Source organism: Pongo abelii, chromosome 16 (assembly GCF_028885655.2).
Source record: "Pongo abelii isolate AG06213 chromosome 16, NHGRI_mPonAbe1-v2.0_pri, whole genome shotgun sequence".
Classification (NCBI taxonomy): Eukaryota; Metazoa; Chordata; class Mammalia; order Primates; family Hominidae; genus Pongo; species Pongo abelii.
The window spans coordinates 16,185,099-16,203,490 of record NC_072001.2 but is presented as its reverse complement, the minus strand read 5'-3'; the positions used below and the strand labels follow the sequence as shown (position 1 = coordinate 16,203,490).

Sequence of the window (18,392 nt, the reverse complement as noted above, 5' to 3'; positions counted from 1 at the left end):
AGGAAATGGCTAAATAACTCAGAAGAGAAGCCAAAAAGAAAATGCACACGGGGAACAGGAGAGAGCAGTCTGCCATTCAAAACACACCTAGACAAGCCTCTCATAGCAGACAAGGGCAGAACCAGGAATTAACACATGTGGGGGAAGATATACATCACAAATAGACAGTAAAATCCGTGGAAGAACCAAGGGAATGGCGAAGCGGAATGTCAGGAAAGGACTTTATAATATGTAGGCCTTAGAGAAATAGAGAAGGAACTGAGACAAAAATCAGTTTGAATCCTTGGAAATAAAAAATGTCATGACTGAAATTAACAATTCAGCAATTACTGAACTGAGAGCTGAACAGAACTTGTAAAGAGTTGTGTGTGTGTGTCTGTATACACATGCTCATGCACACATACAGAATGAAACTTCAGAATATCAAGGACAAAGAAAAAGAGAAAAAAGGTACCGGGAGAAGAGATGATGAATGATGCATAAAACATTGAAAATCAGGCCAGGCTCAGTGGCTTATGCCAGCACTTTGGGAGGCCGAGGCAGGTCGATCGCTTGAGCTCAGGAGTTCAAGACCAGCCTTGGCCACAATGCGAGACTTTGTCTCTACTAAAAATAAAAAAGTTAGGCCAGGCGGGGTGGCTCACGCCTGTAACACCAGCACTTCGGGAGGCCAAGGCGGGTGGATCACGAGGTCAGGAGACTAAAACGGTGAAACCCCGTCTCTACTAAAAATTAAAAAAAATTAGCTGGGCAGGGTGGCGACTGCCTGTAGTCCCAGCTACTCAGGAGGCTGAGGCTGGAGAATGGCGAGAACTCGGGAGGTGGAGCTTGCAGTGAGTCGAGATGGTGGCACTGCACTCCAGCCTGGGTGACAGAGTGGGACCCCATCTCAAAAAATACATAAAAATAAAAAAATTAAAAAATTAGCCAAATATGGTGGTGTGCACATGTAGCCCCAGGCTGAGGTGGGACAATCGCTTGAGCTCAGGAGTTTGAGGTTTTAGTGAGCTATGATCATGCCACTGTACTCCAGCCTAGGCAACAGAGTGAGACCTTGTTTCAAAAGAAACCCCAAAACCAAACAACAAAATAAAATCACAAAAATGAAAATATATCAGATTTCTTCTCATTTTTTAGCTGTATTCTGCATATGAAAGACAAAAATGCAGGACCAGGCCAGGCATGGTGGCTCACACCTGTAATCCCAGCACTTTGGGAGGCTGAGGGAGGTGGATCACCTGATGTCAGGAGTGGGAGACCAGTCTGGCCAACATGGTAATTACATTTTTTATTTCCAAGAATTCAAATGGATTCTTGTCTCAGTTCCTTATTTCTCTAAGGTCTACACATTATAAAGTCCTTTCCTGACATTCTGCTATCACCATTCCCTTGGTTGGTCCATGGATTGTACTGTCTATTTGTGGTGTATAATTTCCCACGTGTTAATTTTTGGTTCTGCGCTTGTCTGCTATGCTAACGTTGAAGCAAGGATGATAATAGAACCTCCCTAAAACTGATCTTGTCCTTGTCCAGGAGCTGAACCCACTTTTGTAAGATGAATGAAAGGCCACAAGATTAGGATTTGGGGTGGGGATCCTGAATTCTGTGAAAATACAGGCATAGTTTCTGTAATCCCTTACTGCTCAGGAGTTATGTGGCCAGAGGTCACAAGATTTGTGTCTTCCCCAATGACTCCTGTAGACAACATCACTATTGTGGAACCAAAGATTGGCCTTTTGGGATGTTTCTTAGACTCACCCCACCTGGACTTAACCTGTGGCCTCATCCAGACGTGGACTCAGTACATGAGGACCATGTCCACACCCCTGTGATTGCATCCCCAACCACTTGGGGTAACATCATTAATTCTTTTGCACGTGGAAATCCAGTTTTCCCAATACCATTGTAATTCCCCGGTGGGTTCTTCCTGCTTGCTGCACAGACAAACCAGTTCACTGAGGCCATGTTATTGCAGAAAGGAGTTGAATTAACTCAATGCCAGCCACGTGGAAGGACTGGAGTTATCACTGAAATCTGCCTCCCCAAAGGCTCAGAGTTTAGGGTGTTTCAAGGAAAGTTTTGTGGGCAGGCAGGGGACTCAGGAATGGGTGCTCTTTAATGGTTAGGGCTTCTCTAGGTGTGTTCTGAATGGCAGACTGTGCCCCACAGGCAGCACCCGGAGACATCTCTTTGCAGCATATCAGCCCAGGCCTCCAGACTGGCCTCTGCTCGCCTCTCCTGTTCCGCATGTGCATTTTCTTTTTGTTTTAGGCTTCACTTCTGAGTTATTCATTTAGCCATTTACTGCAGGAGTGAGGTGAGGATAGGAGAGTACTTGGGGTGCTCTCAATGGCCAGTGTGGTCTGGGGGTCCCTGAGCAGGACAGTGAGTTTGGGGTCTGGGGCTCAGGTGCTATGGCAGTAGACTGTGCGAAGTGACAGGAAGACATCCGCCTTGCATGTTTTCCTTGGTTTTAAAGAAAGACATTACCATTTCATGTTATATTTGTTTTCTGAGACAGAGTTTTGTTCTGTCACCCATGCTGGAGTGCAAGGTGTGATCTCAGCTCACTGCAACCTCCACATCCCAGGTTCAAGCGATTCTCCTGCCTCAGTCTCCCAAGTAGCTGAGATGACAACCAAAAAGTACATTTTAAAGCAGAGTAACAAATTGATAACTAAGTGTGGAGTGAAAGAGGGGACCCTGGAGGACTGGAAATGGCAACGATAGACTATGGACTACGTTTCTCCCATGGCTGATTTGGCCTATGCCCAGGAATGAGCAAAGACAGCAGGCCCGTGAGACTGGAAGCAAGATGGAGTCAGCCATGCTAGACTTCTCTCACCATCATCTTTGCAAAGCTGGTCTCACCATTTATTGAAGTGAATATTCTTTTTTTTATTTGAGACGAAGTCTTGCTCTGTTGCCTAGGCTGAAGTGCAATGGTGCGATCTCAGCTCACTACAACTTCCATCTCCCGGGTTCAAGAAATTCTCCTGCCTCAGCCTCACTATGCCTGGCTAATTTTTGTATTTTTAGTAGAAACGGGGTTTTACCATGTTGGGCTTCACAACACACATCAGCCCATCTCCTCTCCTGCTTGGCAGGTATGGTCATGATCCTCATTTCCCAGTTAAAGAAACCAAAACTCCATTATGATGTTTCACCATATTGGCCAGGCTGGTCTCAAACACCTGACCAAAAGTGATCCAAGTGCCTCAGCCTCCCAAAGTGCTGGGATTACAAGTGTGAGCCACCGCACCCAGCCAATTAGGAGTAAATATCCAACATTTAGCCAGGTGCAGTGGCTCACTCCTTAACCCCAGCACTTTCAGAAGCTGAGGTGGGAGGATCACTTGAGCCCAGGAGTTTGAGTCCAGGCCTAGCAACATAGTGAGACCCTGTCTCAACAAAACATTTAAAAATTAGCCAGGCATGGTGGTGTGCACCTCTAGTCACAGCTACTTGGGAGGCTGAGATGGGAGAGTATTTGAGCCCAGAAGGTCAAGTAAGCTGTGGTTGTGTCACTGTACTCCAGTCTGCATAACAGAGCAAGACCCTGTCTCAAAAAAAGAAATCCAAAATGTATAAATAATTGATACAACTCAAAACAAATAACCCAATTTTTAAAATGTTAAAAAAAAAACTTGAAGAGACCTTTCTTTAAAGAAGATATAAAAATAGCAAGTAGGTATCTGAAAGGTGTTCTGCATTATAGATCATTAGGGAAATGCAAATCAAACCCACTGAGATACTCCCTCACACCCCTTATGACCATTATCAAAAAGTCAAAAGATAAATGTTGGCAAGAGTGTGGAGAAATGGGAACTTTTGCATGCTATGGATGAGAATGTAGATTGGTACAGCCATTCTGGAAAAGAGTATGAAGATTTCTACAGAAATTAAAAATAGAACTGCCATATGACTCAGCAATCCCTCTCCTCAGCATACAGCCAAAGGAAATGAAATCATTACTTTGTAAAGATACCTGTATTCTCATGTTCACTGCAGTCTTAATCACAATAGCCAAGATATGGTAACAATCTAAGTGTCCATCAATGGATAAATGGATAAAGAGACTGTGGCACACATACACAATGGAATATTATTCAGCCCAGAAAACAAACAAGGTCTTGCCATTTGCCACAAGATGGATGAGGCTGGAGGATGTGATGCTACGTGAAATAAAGCATACACAGAAAACCAAATATTGTGTAAACTCATTTATATGTGGGATTTAAAAGTGTAAATAAATCTACAGAGATAGAGAGTAAAATATTGTTTACCAGGGGAGATAGGAGAGGGGAGGAATTGGGGACATGGAGGCCAAAGGATACAAAGTAGCAGGTATGAAGGATGAACAAGCCTAGAGATGTAATGTGTGACATGAGGACTGCAGGGAACAAAATTGTTCTGTATGTGAAATTCATGCTCAATGAGTAGATTTCAACTGCTCTTGCCACAAAAGCAACAAGGAAATGGGGAACTATGTGAAATGATTGGTGTGTTAATTTCTTTCAGTATAGGAGTCTTTTTACAATCTGTGTATAACCCATAACATCATGTTGTAAGCCTTAACTGTACACAAGAAAATTTATTTTTAAAAAAGAAAAATTGACAAAGACTGACAAAGCAAAGACTAAGTAAATAAAAACAGGGGTAACTCTATTTATATCTGTTAAACAAAAAATGAGTGACCAAATGAGGCAAGTGCCTCCATCAATAGACCTTTGTTGAGCACAATTTCATGACACCCCTGGAAAAAACACAAGCCACAGAAACGCCTGTGACCTGTGCTTTCCAAAGAGGGTTTTGGGAACTCAGCATGTAAGGGGAGAATGCAGGCAGGACAGAAGAAAGGGAGGGGGAGCAGGGAGTGAAGGGGTGGTTACATTCTTAGGAAGCTCTAATTAGTGCTCAGTAATCTTCATTTTAGGTAAGATAAGGTAAACATCTGAAAAGAGGGAGGAAAGAGTCAATTATGCAGCCATCTTAGGGTAGGTGGAAGAGTGATTGATCTCATGTTCTTGTTCTGTACCTGGGAAGATAAGCCTGTAATCAACATTGTCAGTGTCAGATTGAATAGAACTCAGTTTTACGTCTTAAACTGAGGTTGCATAGCCACAGTTACAACTAACATATGCTTATTTTATAGGGGGACATAGATCCGGAAAGATTTAGGGGCTAGCAAGGAATGTCCCTGTGAACAGTTTGTAAGGGGGGCCATATGGAGAGGTACGTGGCCTTTTGTGGTAGTGGGGACCTGGCTTATGTCTAATGCCATCACACAGGGTTGTGAAATGGCAGCTATCTCTTTGGGGAGAAAGAATGGCAGTGTTGCACGACTCAGCTCCCAAACTCATGTCTCCCTTAGCATAACAGGTTTGGTGGTTCCAAGACTTTATTTTCTTTTACATATTAAAAAATACTCTAATGAAAGAGCTATGTGAGAGATAAAGAGGGTATTTCCTAATGATAAAAGGGTGCAACCAGCAGGGAGAAAAAGGAATTCTAAATTTGTTTATGCCTGGTAACTTAACCTTAAAACACACAGAACAAAGCTTAACAAATGAAAAAAAGAAATAAGTTGATGATCATTGTGGGAAACTTTAATACTTGTCTGTCAGCCACTGAAAAATAAACAGCCAAACATCAGTAAGGAAATAGAATCTTTAAAGGATGCATTTAACACGCTGGACCTAATTGAGAGACGTGGTACACTACACTCAACATGCAGAATACATATCCTTTTCAAGTGCAGAAGCAATATTTATAACAATTAATCATATTTACGATCATTGAGAAGACACAAATTCCAAAGAGTTTTAGTTATACAAATATTTAATCAGAGTGGAACTATAAGTTTGGAAATTAAGCAAAACATTTTCAGTATGGTAAAGGGATGAATAAAATCAAAGTTTGCTTTTTTGAAACACTAATAAAACTGATGGCCCCTGCAAGATTGATTAACAAAACAGACAAAAGGCACAAACTCTAACCGCAGACCTTATAAGTATTAAAAAGATAAATGAATAATAGAACAACTTTGAAATTTTAGATAAAATGAACAAATTGATTCAGCAAACACAGGTTACCAAAATGAATATTCAAATATATGTAATTGAACCTGTAATTAAACACCTTAAAAAGAAAACTACAGTCTCTCATGGCTTAATAAGTGAATTCTTTCCAAATGCTTAAGGAAGAAATAGCACACATCTTACATCAACTCTGTCAGAAATAGGAGAAGAAACATATTCCAAATTGTCTAACCAGCATAGCTTTAATACTATGTATTAAAACCTCACAAGTCTGGGCGCGATGGCTCACGCCTGTAATCCCAGCACTTTGGGAGGCAGAGGCGGGCAGATCACAAGGTCTGGAGTTCAAAACCAGCCTGGCCAACATGGTGAAAAATTTAGTAGATTTTTGTATCTACTAAAAATACAAAAAAAAATGAGCCAGGCGTGGTGGCATGTGCCTTTATTCCCAGCTATTAGAGAGGCTGAGGCAGACGCCGTGACAGTGAGTTGAGACTGTGCCACTGCACTGCAGCCTGGCAACAGAACGAGACTGCATTTCAAAAAAATAAAAAAAAGGATGAAAATTGAATTGCAGTATAATCTTAAAACTTTTGAGAAATCTATGTTTTTCAGCTAAAAAGAGACAGACTCAGCCTTTTTCCCTCCTTGGAAGGCAATCCAAGACCTGGAAAAACAGCAGCCACTTTGTAACCACAAGAATAAAAACATGGCTAAGGAAGTATCAGGAAACTGAAAAGAACCATGGACTGCCTTCCTCTGCAAATTTTAAGTGACAATAATGAAATCTATATTTCTTTAAGTCACTGAATCAGATTAAATTTATGTAGCCCTAAATGAGGTATTAAATACTAAAATACACACTAAAATACAAAAATTTTGGTCTTGAACTGTTGATCTCAGGTGATACACCCATCTCAGCCTACCAAGGTGCTGGGATTACAGGCATGAGCCACCACACCCACCTCAAAACCTTTGTTTTTTTAAAGATATTAGACATGTCTAGTTTGAAAAAAAAAAAGCCCTTAACAATAATGTAGGAGAATAAGAGAAACTTTTTCCAAAAAAGAGAAATCACTGTGATTATTTTATCTTATTGGAACGTTGGATAATATAGTCTGCTTTATTAATCATCAAGCATGCTGTAAATTTTCCATTATAATAGGATTTGTACCTCAATTAAGGTGATAAAGTTTTAAAGTTTAGAAAGTGAAAGCCAGCCCCGTCCCTCTCCCAGAGTGCACGGGGACAGAGTTGCATGGGCGCCTTTCCTTGTGACATCACAGGACCTTCATGACATGCCGCTGCCTGGCCCCACCTCCTTTCCCTTTCATCTTTCTCACTGACCAATGGGCTTGCAGCATTAAGGCCATGCCCCTATTCTGCATTCTAGTGCAGCCCTGGTGACGCCTCCTCTGGCTCAGTCACACAGCTGCGTGGTACGTGACTGGAGGCATATCATTGTCCTCGCCTGGATCACGCCAATGTGGCCCCAACCCCACCTCCCCACCCCATGATGTCAGAAAAAACCCAACAGAGCAAATTGGCTGAGGCCAAGGAAAAGGTAAAATGCATCAGATTGTGACACCCCAAACCCAACCCTGCCCCAGGCCCCTCTGACAGCAGAACAGCTGCCAGAGTCCATGTCACTCCAGAGGTACACCGGGCTGGGCCCCCCCAGTGCCTCTGGGCTCCCCTAACCAAAATCTTGTGTCAGCCCCAACCCCTCAGCAGTCTGCCCCTGACCTCATCTGACTTTGAGCTGGTGACTCATGGGGCTCCCCACTCCGTACTCTGCCCTCACCCCCTCTTGCTCGAAAACTGACCTCCCTGGGCCCTTTGGGCTCACGTTTCCAAGGAACTGGATGCCACAGCACCTGCCCTCACCAGTCACCCCAGGGTGACTTTGGGCAGGTGACTCCTGGGACTCCCCGCTCCATACTCAGCACTCACCTACCGCTGCCCCAAGCCCAACCTCCCTGGGCTCTTTGGGCTCACATTTCCAAGTACCTGGGTCCCAACCCTGTTAACCCCACCCCAATCTCAAAGAGGCAGCTTGGGCATGGCACTGATGTGTCCCCCATCCCCCACCACACCACGGAGGAGTGGAACATACTGACGGCACCGTCCCTCTAGGAACTGTCATTACTGCTGCAAGACTGGCCTTTGATCTTAGGACCCATCCCCTAAGTTTTCTCACCCCATTTCTGGTTCCTCTGTTTGCAGCACAGATTTCCAGCTGAAAGGGAATGGGGACTGTGTGACCTAGGAGTGAGAAGTTTCAGGATGCCTTACTCCCTTAACACAGACATTGACAGTTTGAAAAGCCTACACCTCCCTTGTGAACTCAAAATGTTGACAGTGTCTCTGGGTGGCAGTGGGAAAACAGGTTTGGTTTGGTTTGGTTTTCTCCCAGGCTTCTACTCTCCAGAGAGACTTCAACAGTTTTTTCTAAGTTATCCAGCTCATATTTGAATTCTCCATGGTTCTCGCACCAGAGTGCCCATCAGTCAGTGATCTTTGAAGTGAGATTTGCTCATCTTCTGCAGAAGAGATCTTGGGAAACTGAACTTGACAACTTGAATCTTCCTCATCTCATCTCATCCTGGGGTACTTTGAGTACCACAGGATACATATGGGACATCTTTCTGAAGCATCAGTTTCCCTTGATTCTCTTGAAAGAGACAAAGCATTAATGTTCTTAGGGATGACAGTCACATAGATTTCTAAGAGTGTAGCAGACTTCTCTCTGAAATGAAGCTTGGGTTGTCCTCTTTCTGTTCAATTCCCAGATTTAACAGAAAGGCTGCCTTCTGCCCTGAGGATACATGACTCTAACAGGATGTATGACTGTAAACCACACAGTGTACACCTTCCTGCCTACTTTTTATTTTCTACCTCTGTCTCTGGTTTTGGTCCCTGGCAGCTGCTGATTTGTGGCAAAACCCCAGAGCTCACAGTCAGAAGACTGAGTTAAGTTCCATTACTGCCTTTCTTTTAGCCACAGTATCAATCCCTCTCAGTCACTAAGTGATTGCAACAGCACCTCGTACAGTTGTTGGTGGCATTAAATCAGATGGTCTATGAGAGTATTTTGTATAAAATGTAAAGTGACTGTAGGAGCTTGTAGTTCTCATGAGTATCACTGCTCCTCTTTTCCACAGTTTACAGGCTATCATCAGTGGAACAGTGCTTGTGTTGGTACTGGAGCAACCGACACCAAACAGAAGAAAATAAATAATGACACTAACCCTGAGACAACCACTTCTGGTGGTTGCCATTCACCTGAGGATGTGAGTCTTGGCTGGCTGGTCTCCTGAGGACAGGGGACACAAGGGGAGGTTGAGGGTAACTGTTAAGATTGTGGAAGGAAGAACTGCCGGGTACTGGTTAAGAATTCTGGGTTTGAATCCTACCTCTCTCTCCATCTGTGAGGGACATGATTTACAGCAAATTGCTTGAGTTCTTTGGACCTCTCTTTTCACATCTGTAAAATAGGGGTGGTAATGTTTTACTTACATGTGTGAAGTTTAAATCAGATTTGTTATTGTTGTTGTTTTTGTGTTAATCCCTAGTCCAGCACCTGCTGTAAACTCCTCTCCTCTTTGGGCTTCCATTTCCTGAGGAGGTAGAGTTAGAGTGTCAGAGGTTTCTGTTTGCTCTGAGAGTCTTTGATTTAAAGATTCACTAGAATGGAAACCTTGGGGCCAAGGGCTCCTGTCTGCCTTTTCCGTCCTATATCCCAGCTGTGAAGAACCGTCCCCGGTCCCCATGTACTTGGTCAATGCTTGTTGAATGAACACATCTTTCTAAATCACAAGCTAGCAGAAGGGTGGGCTTTTCTCACATTCCATGTCTGAAGGTTTCTGTTACTGTCTTTTCCAGAGAATCTAGTTTCAGACTTTCAGTTCTGTGGCTGTGGGCAAAAACCAACAAAGAACCAAATCCTTTTTCTTTGGCAGTTAAGGAGTGTTGACCAGTTCATGCTCCCACTGGGTCTAAGAACTTTGCCCTTAAAATCCATTCCTGACCCCTGCTTACCACTTCCTGCCCTGGGGAATAGAGTCGAGGGGCCACCCTCAGTCACCTTCCTTTGACTCTCCCCACAGAAACAACAGAACCGAGCTCAGCTGAAAGAAGTAACATGGTTTCTTTGTTTGCTCATGACATGACTGCTGGGTTTGGGGGGCACTCAGATGTAGAGGCCCCAGTCTCATCTCGCCTACTCCCAGTACGGGGAGGAAGGCTCACCTCCCAGATTCCAGCCCATCCCCACAGGGTCCCTGATAACCTGGTCCCATGGGTGGGCCTGTCCTGGGGAAGGGGGCCATTCTGGGGGCATGTCTCTTGCTGTGGATCTCTGCTTCCCCCTAGTAAGAGCTCTGTCTTCCTCTTCCTATAGGAAAAGAAGGCGAGCCGTCAACATCAGCCAGCCCTAAGGAGGCAGCTAGAGGTGAGTGGAGGGGGTGAAGTTCCCTCCTGTCCTCTGGATGAGGTTTCTTTGCTTCTCTTTCAGCACTTGCTTGTCTTTTCTCCCAAATGCACAGGATCATACAGTACAAATCCTTATGTGTCAGAAAACTGAACTGGAGACAGTGCTCTATTACAGCCAGGATGCTGCCGGGAAATTTGAAGGTGGGAATCTGGGCACCCCATCATCCTTCAACCTCGCATTTTCACAGGCCTTTAGGGGGAGTCCTTTGGGCCGCATCTCAACCTCTCTCATTCCAGGAGAGTCCCAGGATCTGGCAGACCGCCTGCATCATTCCTGGCACTTTGAAGGAGAGTTACAGTGGGCCCTCTCCTCTGTGTCCACACAGCACAAGAAGGCAGACAGGGTGAGTCCAACCACCTGCCCGGTCCCATGGGAGCCCAGCTTTGCAGATAGAGGAATGAGCCTAAAGGTCCCTTCTGCAGGATGCAGTGTCCTGCCCAGAAGACAGCATGGGCCATTTCTTGCTGCTTTTGTGTGTGGTTGTTAGAGGCAGGTTAGAGCTGAGTCAGCTGCTGTGGGTGAGTTGCGGGGTGCTGTGGGGAGCAAGCACTGGACACAGAGCTCCGAGGCCAAGTGCCCACTCTGCCCATACTTGGCTGCACCCTTGGTCAAATCCTAGGTGGGGGTTAGGGTACTTGTACCATGAAGGTACAGAAGAGTATCTTTAGTATGTTACCATTTGTGTAGAAAGAGGGAACACACATACGTGTGTGTGTGTGTATGTATTATGGTAATATACATAAAACATGTTTGTAAGGATTCAAAAACTCAGGAGATAGGAACAGTATTGGGGGGAGATATTTCCCTTCTGTACCTTCTGAGGTTTGGACTATGCCAATGTATCGTTCTTTCAAAAATCAACAAAGGATTAATTTCCTTCTCCTTATCTGTGTCCCTACCCCCAGCGAAAGAATGGGCTTAGAGAATCAGATATACCTGGGTTTTGAAATCCCAGCTCTAAGTGATCTTAGGCAGCACTTAACCTTTAATACCCCATGTTTTTCCATCTACACAATAGAGGTGATCATGGTAACTGTCTCCTATGGAGGTTGTGAGGATTAAATGGGATTGTTAGCATCGTGCCTGGTGAAGCACTCAATAAAGTTTCCAACAGTGGTAGTAATAACAGTAATAGCAATAGCAATATTATCTCATCTCTCTGGGACCCTGTTAGCCAGCTATCAATTCAATCTCTTTCCCTGTCCCTTCCACCCTTACTGAGTTCTTTGAAAAACAAGTGAGAGCCAGATGCGGTGGTGCATGCCTGTAATCCCAGCTACTTAGGAGGCTGAGGCAGAAGAATCACTTGAACCCAGGAGGCGGAGGTTGCGATGGGGTGAGATCGCGCCTGTGCACTCCAGCGTGGGCAACGAGAGAAACTCCATCTCAGAAAAAGAAAGAAAGAAAGAAAGAAAGGAAAACAAATGAGACCATGGGCTTGGAAATGTCTTGAGAACATGTCAGGTGTGATTGAGAGGGAGCAAGAGTTACTGTGGAGTAGTCACTGTAGCTGTCGTTACTGGTCGGCCAGCTGCTCCTCTGCCTGCTCTATCCTGACTTGACCTTTCTCTGTTTGTAGTACATCGAGGAGTTAACAAACGAGAGGGACGCCATGAGTCTGGAGCTGTATAGGAACACGTAGGATGGGGGAAGGTGGGATGGGAGGTCTGGAAGCCCTTAGTGGGGGTGGTGTGCTGGGAGGTGGGGGGTACAGGTGAGCATGGTGAGAGGCTCATACAGGTTTTCATGTGTGCACAGGGAAGCTCTAGTGCCGCCTGTGCCACTGACTCATGGGGTAGCCTCAGGCAACTCATGTCCTCTCTCTGGCCTGCCACCTGGGACTTTTAATTCCTGGGGTCCCTTCCAGTGCCATGATTCTGTGGTTGTGGGGTGAGGCAGAGGGTCGATCACCAAAGCAGTCCTTTCTGTTCTTCATTCATTCCTTTCTCTACTGCCTCTGGCTATAGCATAACCAATGAGGAGCTGAAGGAGAAAAATGCTAAACTACAAGAAAAACTTCAAATCATAGAATCTGAAAAGTCTGAGATCCAGCTCAACATCAAGGAGCTAAAAAGGAAGCTGGAGAAGGACAAAATCCTGCTGCCACAGGTGAGAGACTGCAGCCCTCGGGGGTGTGGGAGCAGCATCCAGCTGGGACCATGGTCAAGGGATCATGCAGGGTATGGGGAGGGTCCAGCCAAGAGTTGGAAAATTTGGGCCCTTATTCTGGTCCCACCATAGAATCCTCTAGAGTGTGCTAAAAATCTACAAAGTGGGGACCTGCCTGGGAAATCAGAACCTCAGGGTTAGGGCTTAAAATTTCTTTTTAAAGAATCATAGATGAAAACCATTGTTTTATAGATTACATTTATATAGTTAGCTTATGAGTCTATTTCCTTTTCAGGTTCAAACCAACACTTTACAGGAGGAGAAGATGTGGAGGCAGGAGGAGAAGCTTCAGGATCAGGAGGAGAAGATACGGAAGCAGGAGGAGAAGCTACAGGATCAGGAGGAGAAGATACGGAAGCAGGAGGAAAAGATGCGGAGACAGGAGGAGAGGCTGTGGGCACAGGAGAAGGAGCTGCGGGAGCAGCGGGAGCAGATGTGGGAGCAGGAAAAGGAGCTGCAGGAGCAGGAAAAGAAGATGCAGGAGCAGCAGATGAGGGAGCAGGAGCAGCAGATGGGGGAGCAGGAGGAGAAGATGTGGAGACAGGAGGAGAAGATGTGGAGACAGGAGGAGAGGCTGTGGCAGCAGGAGAAGCAGATGCGGGAGGAGGAGGACAAGATGCGGGAGCAGGAGGAGAAGATGTGGAGACAGGAGGAGAAGATGTGGAAGCAGGAGAAGGAGCTGCGCGAGCTGGAGGAGCAGATGCAGAAGCAGAAGGAGCAGATGTGGAAGCAGGAGGAGCAGGTGTGGAAGCAGGAGGAGCAGAGGCCCAAGCTGGAGGAGCAGATGCAGAAGCAGGAGGAGCAGATGTGGAAGCAGGAGGAGCAGATGCGGAAGCAGGAGGAGCAGATGCGGAAGCAGGAGGAGCAGATGCGGAAGCAGGAGGAGCAGATGCGGAAGCAGGAGGAGCAGATGCGGAAGCAGGAGGAGCAGATGAGGAAGCAGGAGGAGCAGATGCGGAAGCAGGAGGAGCAGATGCGGAAGCAGGAGGAGCAGATGTGGAAGCAGGAGGAGCAGATGAGAAAGCAGGAGAAGGAGCTGCGTGAGCTGGAGAAGCAGATGCGGAAGCAGGAGGAGCAGATGAGGAAGCAGGAGGAGCAGATGCGGAAGAAGGAGGAGCAGATGCGGAAGCAGGAGGAGCAGATGAGGAAGCAGGAGGAGCAGATGAGGAAGCTGGAGGAGCAGATGAGGAAGCAGGAGGAGCAGATGCGGAAGGAGGAGCAGATGAGGAAGCAGGAGGAGCAGAGTCCCGAGCTGGAGGAGCAGATGCGGAAGCAGGAGGAGCAGATGAGTAAGCAGGAGGAGCAGATGCGGAAGCAGGAGAAGGAGCTGCGCGAGCTGGAGAAGCAGATGCGGAAGAAGGAGGAGCAGATGGGAGAGGTGGAGGAGCAGATGTGGAAGCAGGAGGAGCAGATGCGCAAGCTGGAGGAGCAGATGCGGGAGCAGGATGAGAGGCTGCGATTGAAGGAGGAGAGGCTGTGGGATCAGGATGAGAAAATGCGCGAGGAGGAGGAGAAGATGTGGATACAGGAGGAAAAGCTTCAGGAGCAGGAAAAGGAGCTCCGGGAGAAGGAAGAGGAGATGCAGAAGCAGAAGATGCGGGAGGAGGAGGAGAAGATGCGGGAGGAGAAGAAGATGTGGGGGCAGGAGGAGAAGATGCGGGAGAAGGAGAGGATGGGAGAGCAGGAGGAGAAGATGCGGGAGGAGGAGAAGATGCGGGGGCAGGAGGAGAAGATGCGGGAGAAGGAGAGGATGGGAGAGCAGGAGGAGAAGATGCAGGAGGAGCGGTGCTCAGAGCCCCGCCTCCCTCCCTCCAAAGACCTTTCTGATAGGAGCCACCCTGGCAGTGTGGAGCCTGCAGGAGAGGCCGGGAAGGGTTATTCCCATGACAACCGCACTGCACAGCAGATGATGCAGCTGCTTGGTGGAAGGAAGAACGCCCAAGAGCGCCCAGTCTTAGGCAGCACCTCCTGCATCCCATTCTTCTACCGAGGAGATAAGAAAAAGATGAAGATCATCAGTATCTAAAAGCCGGCACTGTCAACAAGGCCTACAGAAGTGTAAGCCGCCGTGTAACTTTGTGAATATCGTCTGAGAACAAACTTGAAAAAAAGAGAAAAAAGAAAATTTATTCTAAATTGTGGCAAAGTACTGGCTTGGTGCAGTCACCCACACTTGTAATCGCAGCACTTTGGGAGGCCTAGGCGGGGGGATCACCTTAAGTCAGGAGTTCAAGACCAGCCTGGCCAACATGATGAAACCCCGTTAAAAAAGTTAGCCAGGCATGGTTGCACACGCCTGTCATCCCAGCTACGCGGGAGGCTGAGGTTGCAGTGAGTCTACATCACACCACTGCACTCCAGTCTGGGTGACAGAGTGAGACTACACCTCAAAAAAAAAAAAAAAGTTTCTACCTGAGGACTATAATATCTATGTACGTTTCTATTGTTTTTTTCTTGGTCTTTCTCATTTAGTCTTGTGTTGTCTTGTCTTATGGCATGCCTAGTAAACTTTTATCTGCCTCCAGAGAGTAATGACTTTGACTTTATGGCACACAATTGGAGTAAGACCAGACCACCTTCATCTGGTTTGGGACTAAGCTAGTTCAAAGCAGGTTTTAGGTTTTGTGACAGCTGGTCTATGTTTTATTCATTTGGACTCCTAGGGGTGGCCCTTCCAGGGTCCCCACCAAGGTCCCATCTCCTTCCTGGGATCCAAATTCTCATTAGGTCATTTCAGCCCTGTGAGAGTGCCAAACATTCAGCTAGGCTCTCCAGCCTCTTAACTATCACTTCACACTCAGTTTCTTAGCCTCTTAGCCCTCTACTGTTGACCAATCACCAAATGTGGGAAAAGCACTATAGACTGTCAGGGTCACTTCCTAGGCCTGGTCACTCAAGTCCTGGCTGAGGTCTTCAATTACCTTCCAACAACTGTTTTTGATGGGGGGGGGACACATTTTTTTGTGAGAGTCTAAATAGTTTCTGTGGCATAAATGCATGGTTTAATGGTGCCTGGGTTGTAACAGAAAAGTGTATGGGCAAAAATCATAAGGGAAAAATGATTCATATTTTATGTCTGTCTACATTAGACCTGCTCAGGGAATAGAATTTGGGAATCACATAATAAATAAGAAACTGCATGCTTGATTGAACATTTGCTTTCTTCACTATCAGGACATGGGGACATATATTGTAAGACTTTTAAAGGCATTTGGGAGAGATTTTATATAGGCCATAAAATGCATTACCCCTCAAAAATAAGAATCACTGAAGAATATAGTTGACTCACAGAAAAAAAAAAAAATCCTCTCTAATTTTAAGCCGCTATTAGTTCTCTTTACAAAAAACTTGGGAAAGTTATTATTTTTATTTTTTTGCAAACTTTAACCATGACCTTGCTTTACTTCCATGTATTTAATTTCACTGAAATTATATTTCAAAGAAAAGTCTTTCTGGAAATTGTTTTTACTTTAATACCCAAAATTGGAACAACAGCACTCACAGGAGCAAGGCTCCAACCAGTGGATCAGCTGTTTGGCGTGGATGTAGAAGAAGGTGCATTGAAACTCAGTACATCTGTGTTTAGCCTTAGGCAGAAAGTCTGTTTCTTCAAGTAAACCTAATGTACTAAAGATACTCCCTGCAGATGGCTTGTTTCCAGCCCATGGCAAGGTAGACAAGTCACATGGCTTTAAAGGCAAAGCCGTCTTGTCTGTCTCATGGGGACATAAGAACAATCGATTGTTGAAGGAATCCTAGGGCTTTTGGCTTCCAGTACAGACAGACAGATGTGCCTCTCTCGACCTTGCTGAAGCAGGCCCCAAATATTCACTCCTAGAACATGGAGACAAAGAGAGAAATCGAACTTTCCAATATATTCCAGTTTCTTCTAGATTCAAATATAGCTCTGAAATGAAGATGAGATTGTTTGCATTGTTGCATTGTTTTGAAATTTTATTATTAAACCCCACAATTCGAAGGCACGGAAATGTTTGCCTAGCATTCAGCACACCCCAAACATTTCCAGATGGGTTGCAAGAAGTCAACCTCATCCAGATTTTGTTTCTGCTGGAGATGTCGTCCCTTGCTGTATGTCCTTGCATATTTTTCCTGCCAGCTGTGGGAAGTGACAGGACATGGTTTAATTTGGGCTGCTGTTCTCTTTCTTTAAGCCTGCAGCAGACAGCCCTTTTGAAACTCACCCTTTGCCTCTCCTCCCTCCTATAATTCATTTTATTCCTCATTTTTTTTCTGATAGTGCATATTACTTGAGATTTTCCTGGAAAAGTTGTGATTATCTGGAATTAGATCTTCTGCCACCTTCAACAGCTCGAATCCTTGTAGGCTAGCAGCTAACCTAGAGCTGGCAGACTCAAATGGAATCTTGATCTCTTCATATTTAAGGCTCAAAACTCAAAAGAAGTGCTTTGTAAAATACTTCTGTTTATATTATATGTATGATAATTAGCATGAGTACAAAACGAGCAAAATTTACTTGGGCTCAGGTAGACTTTCCTATGGATCAGATAAATGGAAATGAAAAAAAGTATGAGGACACAGATTTGCTGATGGTTCTCCATCTTTTATATTTATTTCTTAACTTGTCTTGGTCTACTGTAGAATGTTCCAGAAATGTCATTGGGTATAATGTCTGATTTAGCACTGACTTATTTGTGGGTTTGCTTGGAGTGTATTTTCCTTGGGCTTTGAGTATATGACTGCCACAAATTTTAATTACACTAATTAGACGTAGGTGGATGCTTAAGCCCAGTTGGAGTCCTAGCCCTGTTCAGCTGCCTCTGTCATTAGTTTTTCTGGTGACATGGTTTGGCACCATCTTCCAACACATTTTCCGGAAATTAGTTTTAAGTTCGAAAATAACTTGTCTAATAAAGCTACTGACATTCAACTAGTGTCTTTAACTTGTTGAAGTGGACTTGAGTAAAATGCATACATTTAAACTGTAACTTGTGTACCCATTTCTTTCCTTAACTGTGGGCTTTCAGATTTGTTTGGTGGCTAGAGAGGGAGTCATGCCCGATCCTCATGAGTCCGTGGGCTCGTGTCTAGTTTAGGTGAAGCCTGACTTGGCTCAGGGCTGGGTGGCAGGTTTTAACGTGTGTGGCAATGCTAGTCAATTGGGGATGTCCACATTGCTCATAGTGTAGAGAAGGCTTCTGAGGTCTAGACCCAGCAGGTGGGAAGCCAGCCTTGGTTAGTGCCGTGGACCACGGGCACAGGAGGAGTCAGTCTCAGGAGCACCTCTGCCCTGCATCTCCCTCGGAGGATATAGGGCCATGTGTGCCTGCCACTTCCCTGTTCTCACAGCTCTTTGTGATGTCAGAGAAGCCTTTGGATTTTGTTTTTGGGAGAGTATGCCAAACTATGGCCTCCACAGCACAGGGTTCAGGTTGAGTTTGCCATTCCTAGTTTCTCCCTGGAAACATATCCCTCCTCTTTAACCCTACTTAAAGGGTTTAAAACATTCTACTCTTACTTTTAAAGGATGCTTTAAAAATACAGGCCACATCTGTTTCACTTAATCTGCATTCAACAGCACCTCATGACACAAAAAGTAATGCAGTCTGTTTGCCAAGCAAGCACTTGGAAATTTCGAGGCACGGAAACTGATAGGAGCCTCCGTTTTTCCACCTTGAGGATTGTTGCACTTTGCATCCACCCAGGTC

At 45.4% G+C, this 18,392-nt stretch overlaps 1 protein-coding gene across 2 annotated transcripts; it reads left to right on the top strand.

Annotated features, from left to right (window-relative positions):
• The first annotated feature begins 7,471 nt into the window (after window positions 1-7,471).
• Window positions 7,472-16,561, top strand: LOC129050265 (golgin subfamily A member 6-like protein 7). 2 transcript variants are annotated; one of them, XM_054532067.2, is made up of 8 exons: window positions 7,472-7,605; window positions 9,206-9,334; window positions 10,444-10,494; window positions 10,589-10,676; window positions 10,773-10,879; window positions 12,116-12,174; window positions 12,504-12,645; window positions 12,941-16,561. In XM_054532067.2, the coding sequence occupies exons 1-8, from the start codon at window positions 7,555-7,557 to the stop codon at window positions 14,729-14,731; spliced, it is 2,418 nt and encodes an 805-aa protein (XP_054388042.1). In that variant the 5' UTR covers window positions 7,472-7,554; the 3' UTR covers window positions 14,732-16,561. The 2 variants fall into 2 exon arrangements, with proteins under 2 accessions (XP_054388042.1, XP_054388043.1); XM_054532068.2 differs by lacking the exons at window positions 7,472-7,605; window positions 9,206-9,334; window positions 10,444-10,494; window positions 10,589-10,676; window positions 10,773-10,879 and adding an exon at window positions 11,344-12,000.
• The last annotated feature ends 1,831 nt before the right edge of the window (window positions 16,562-18,392 follow it).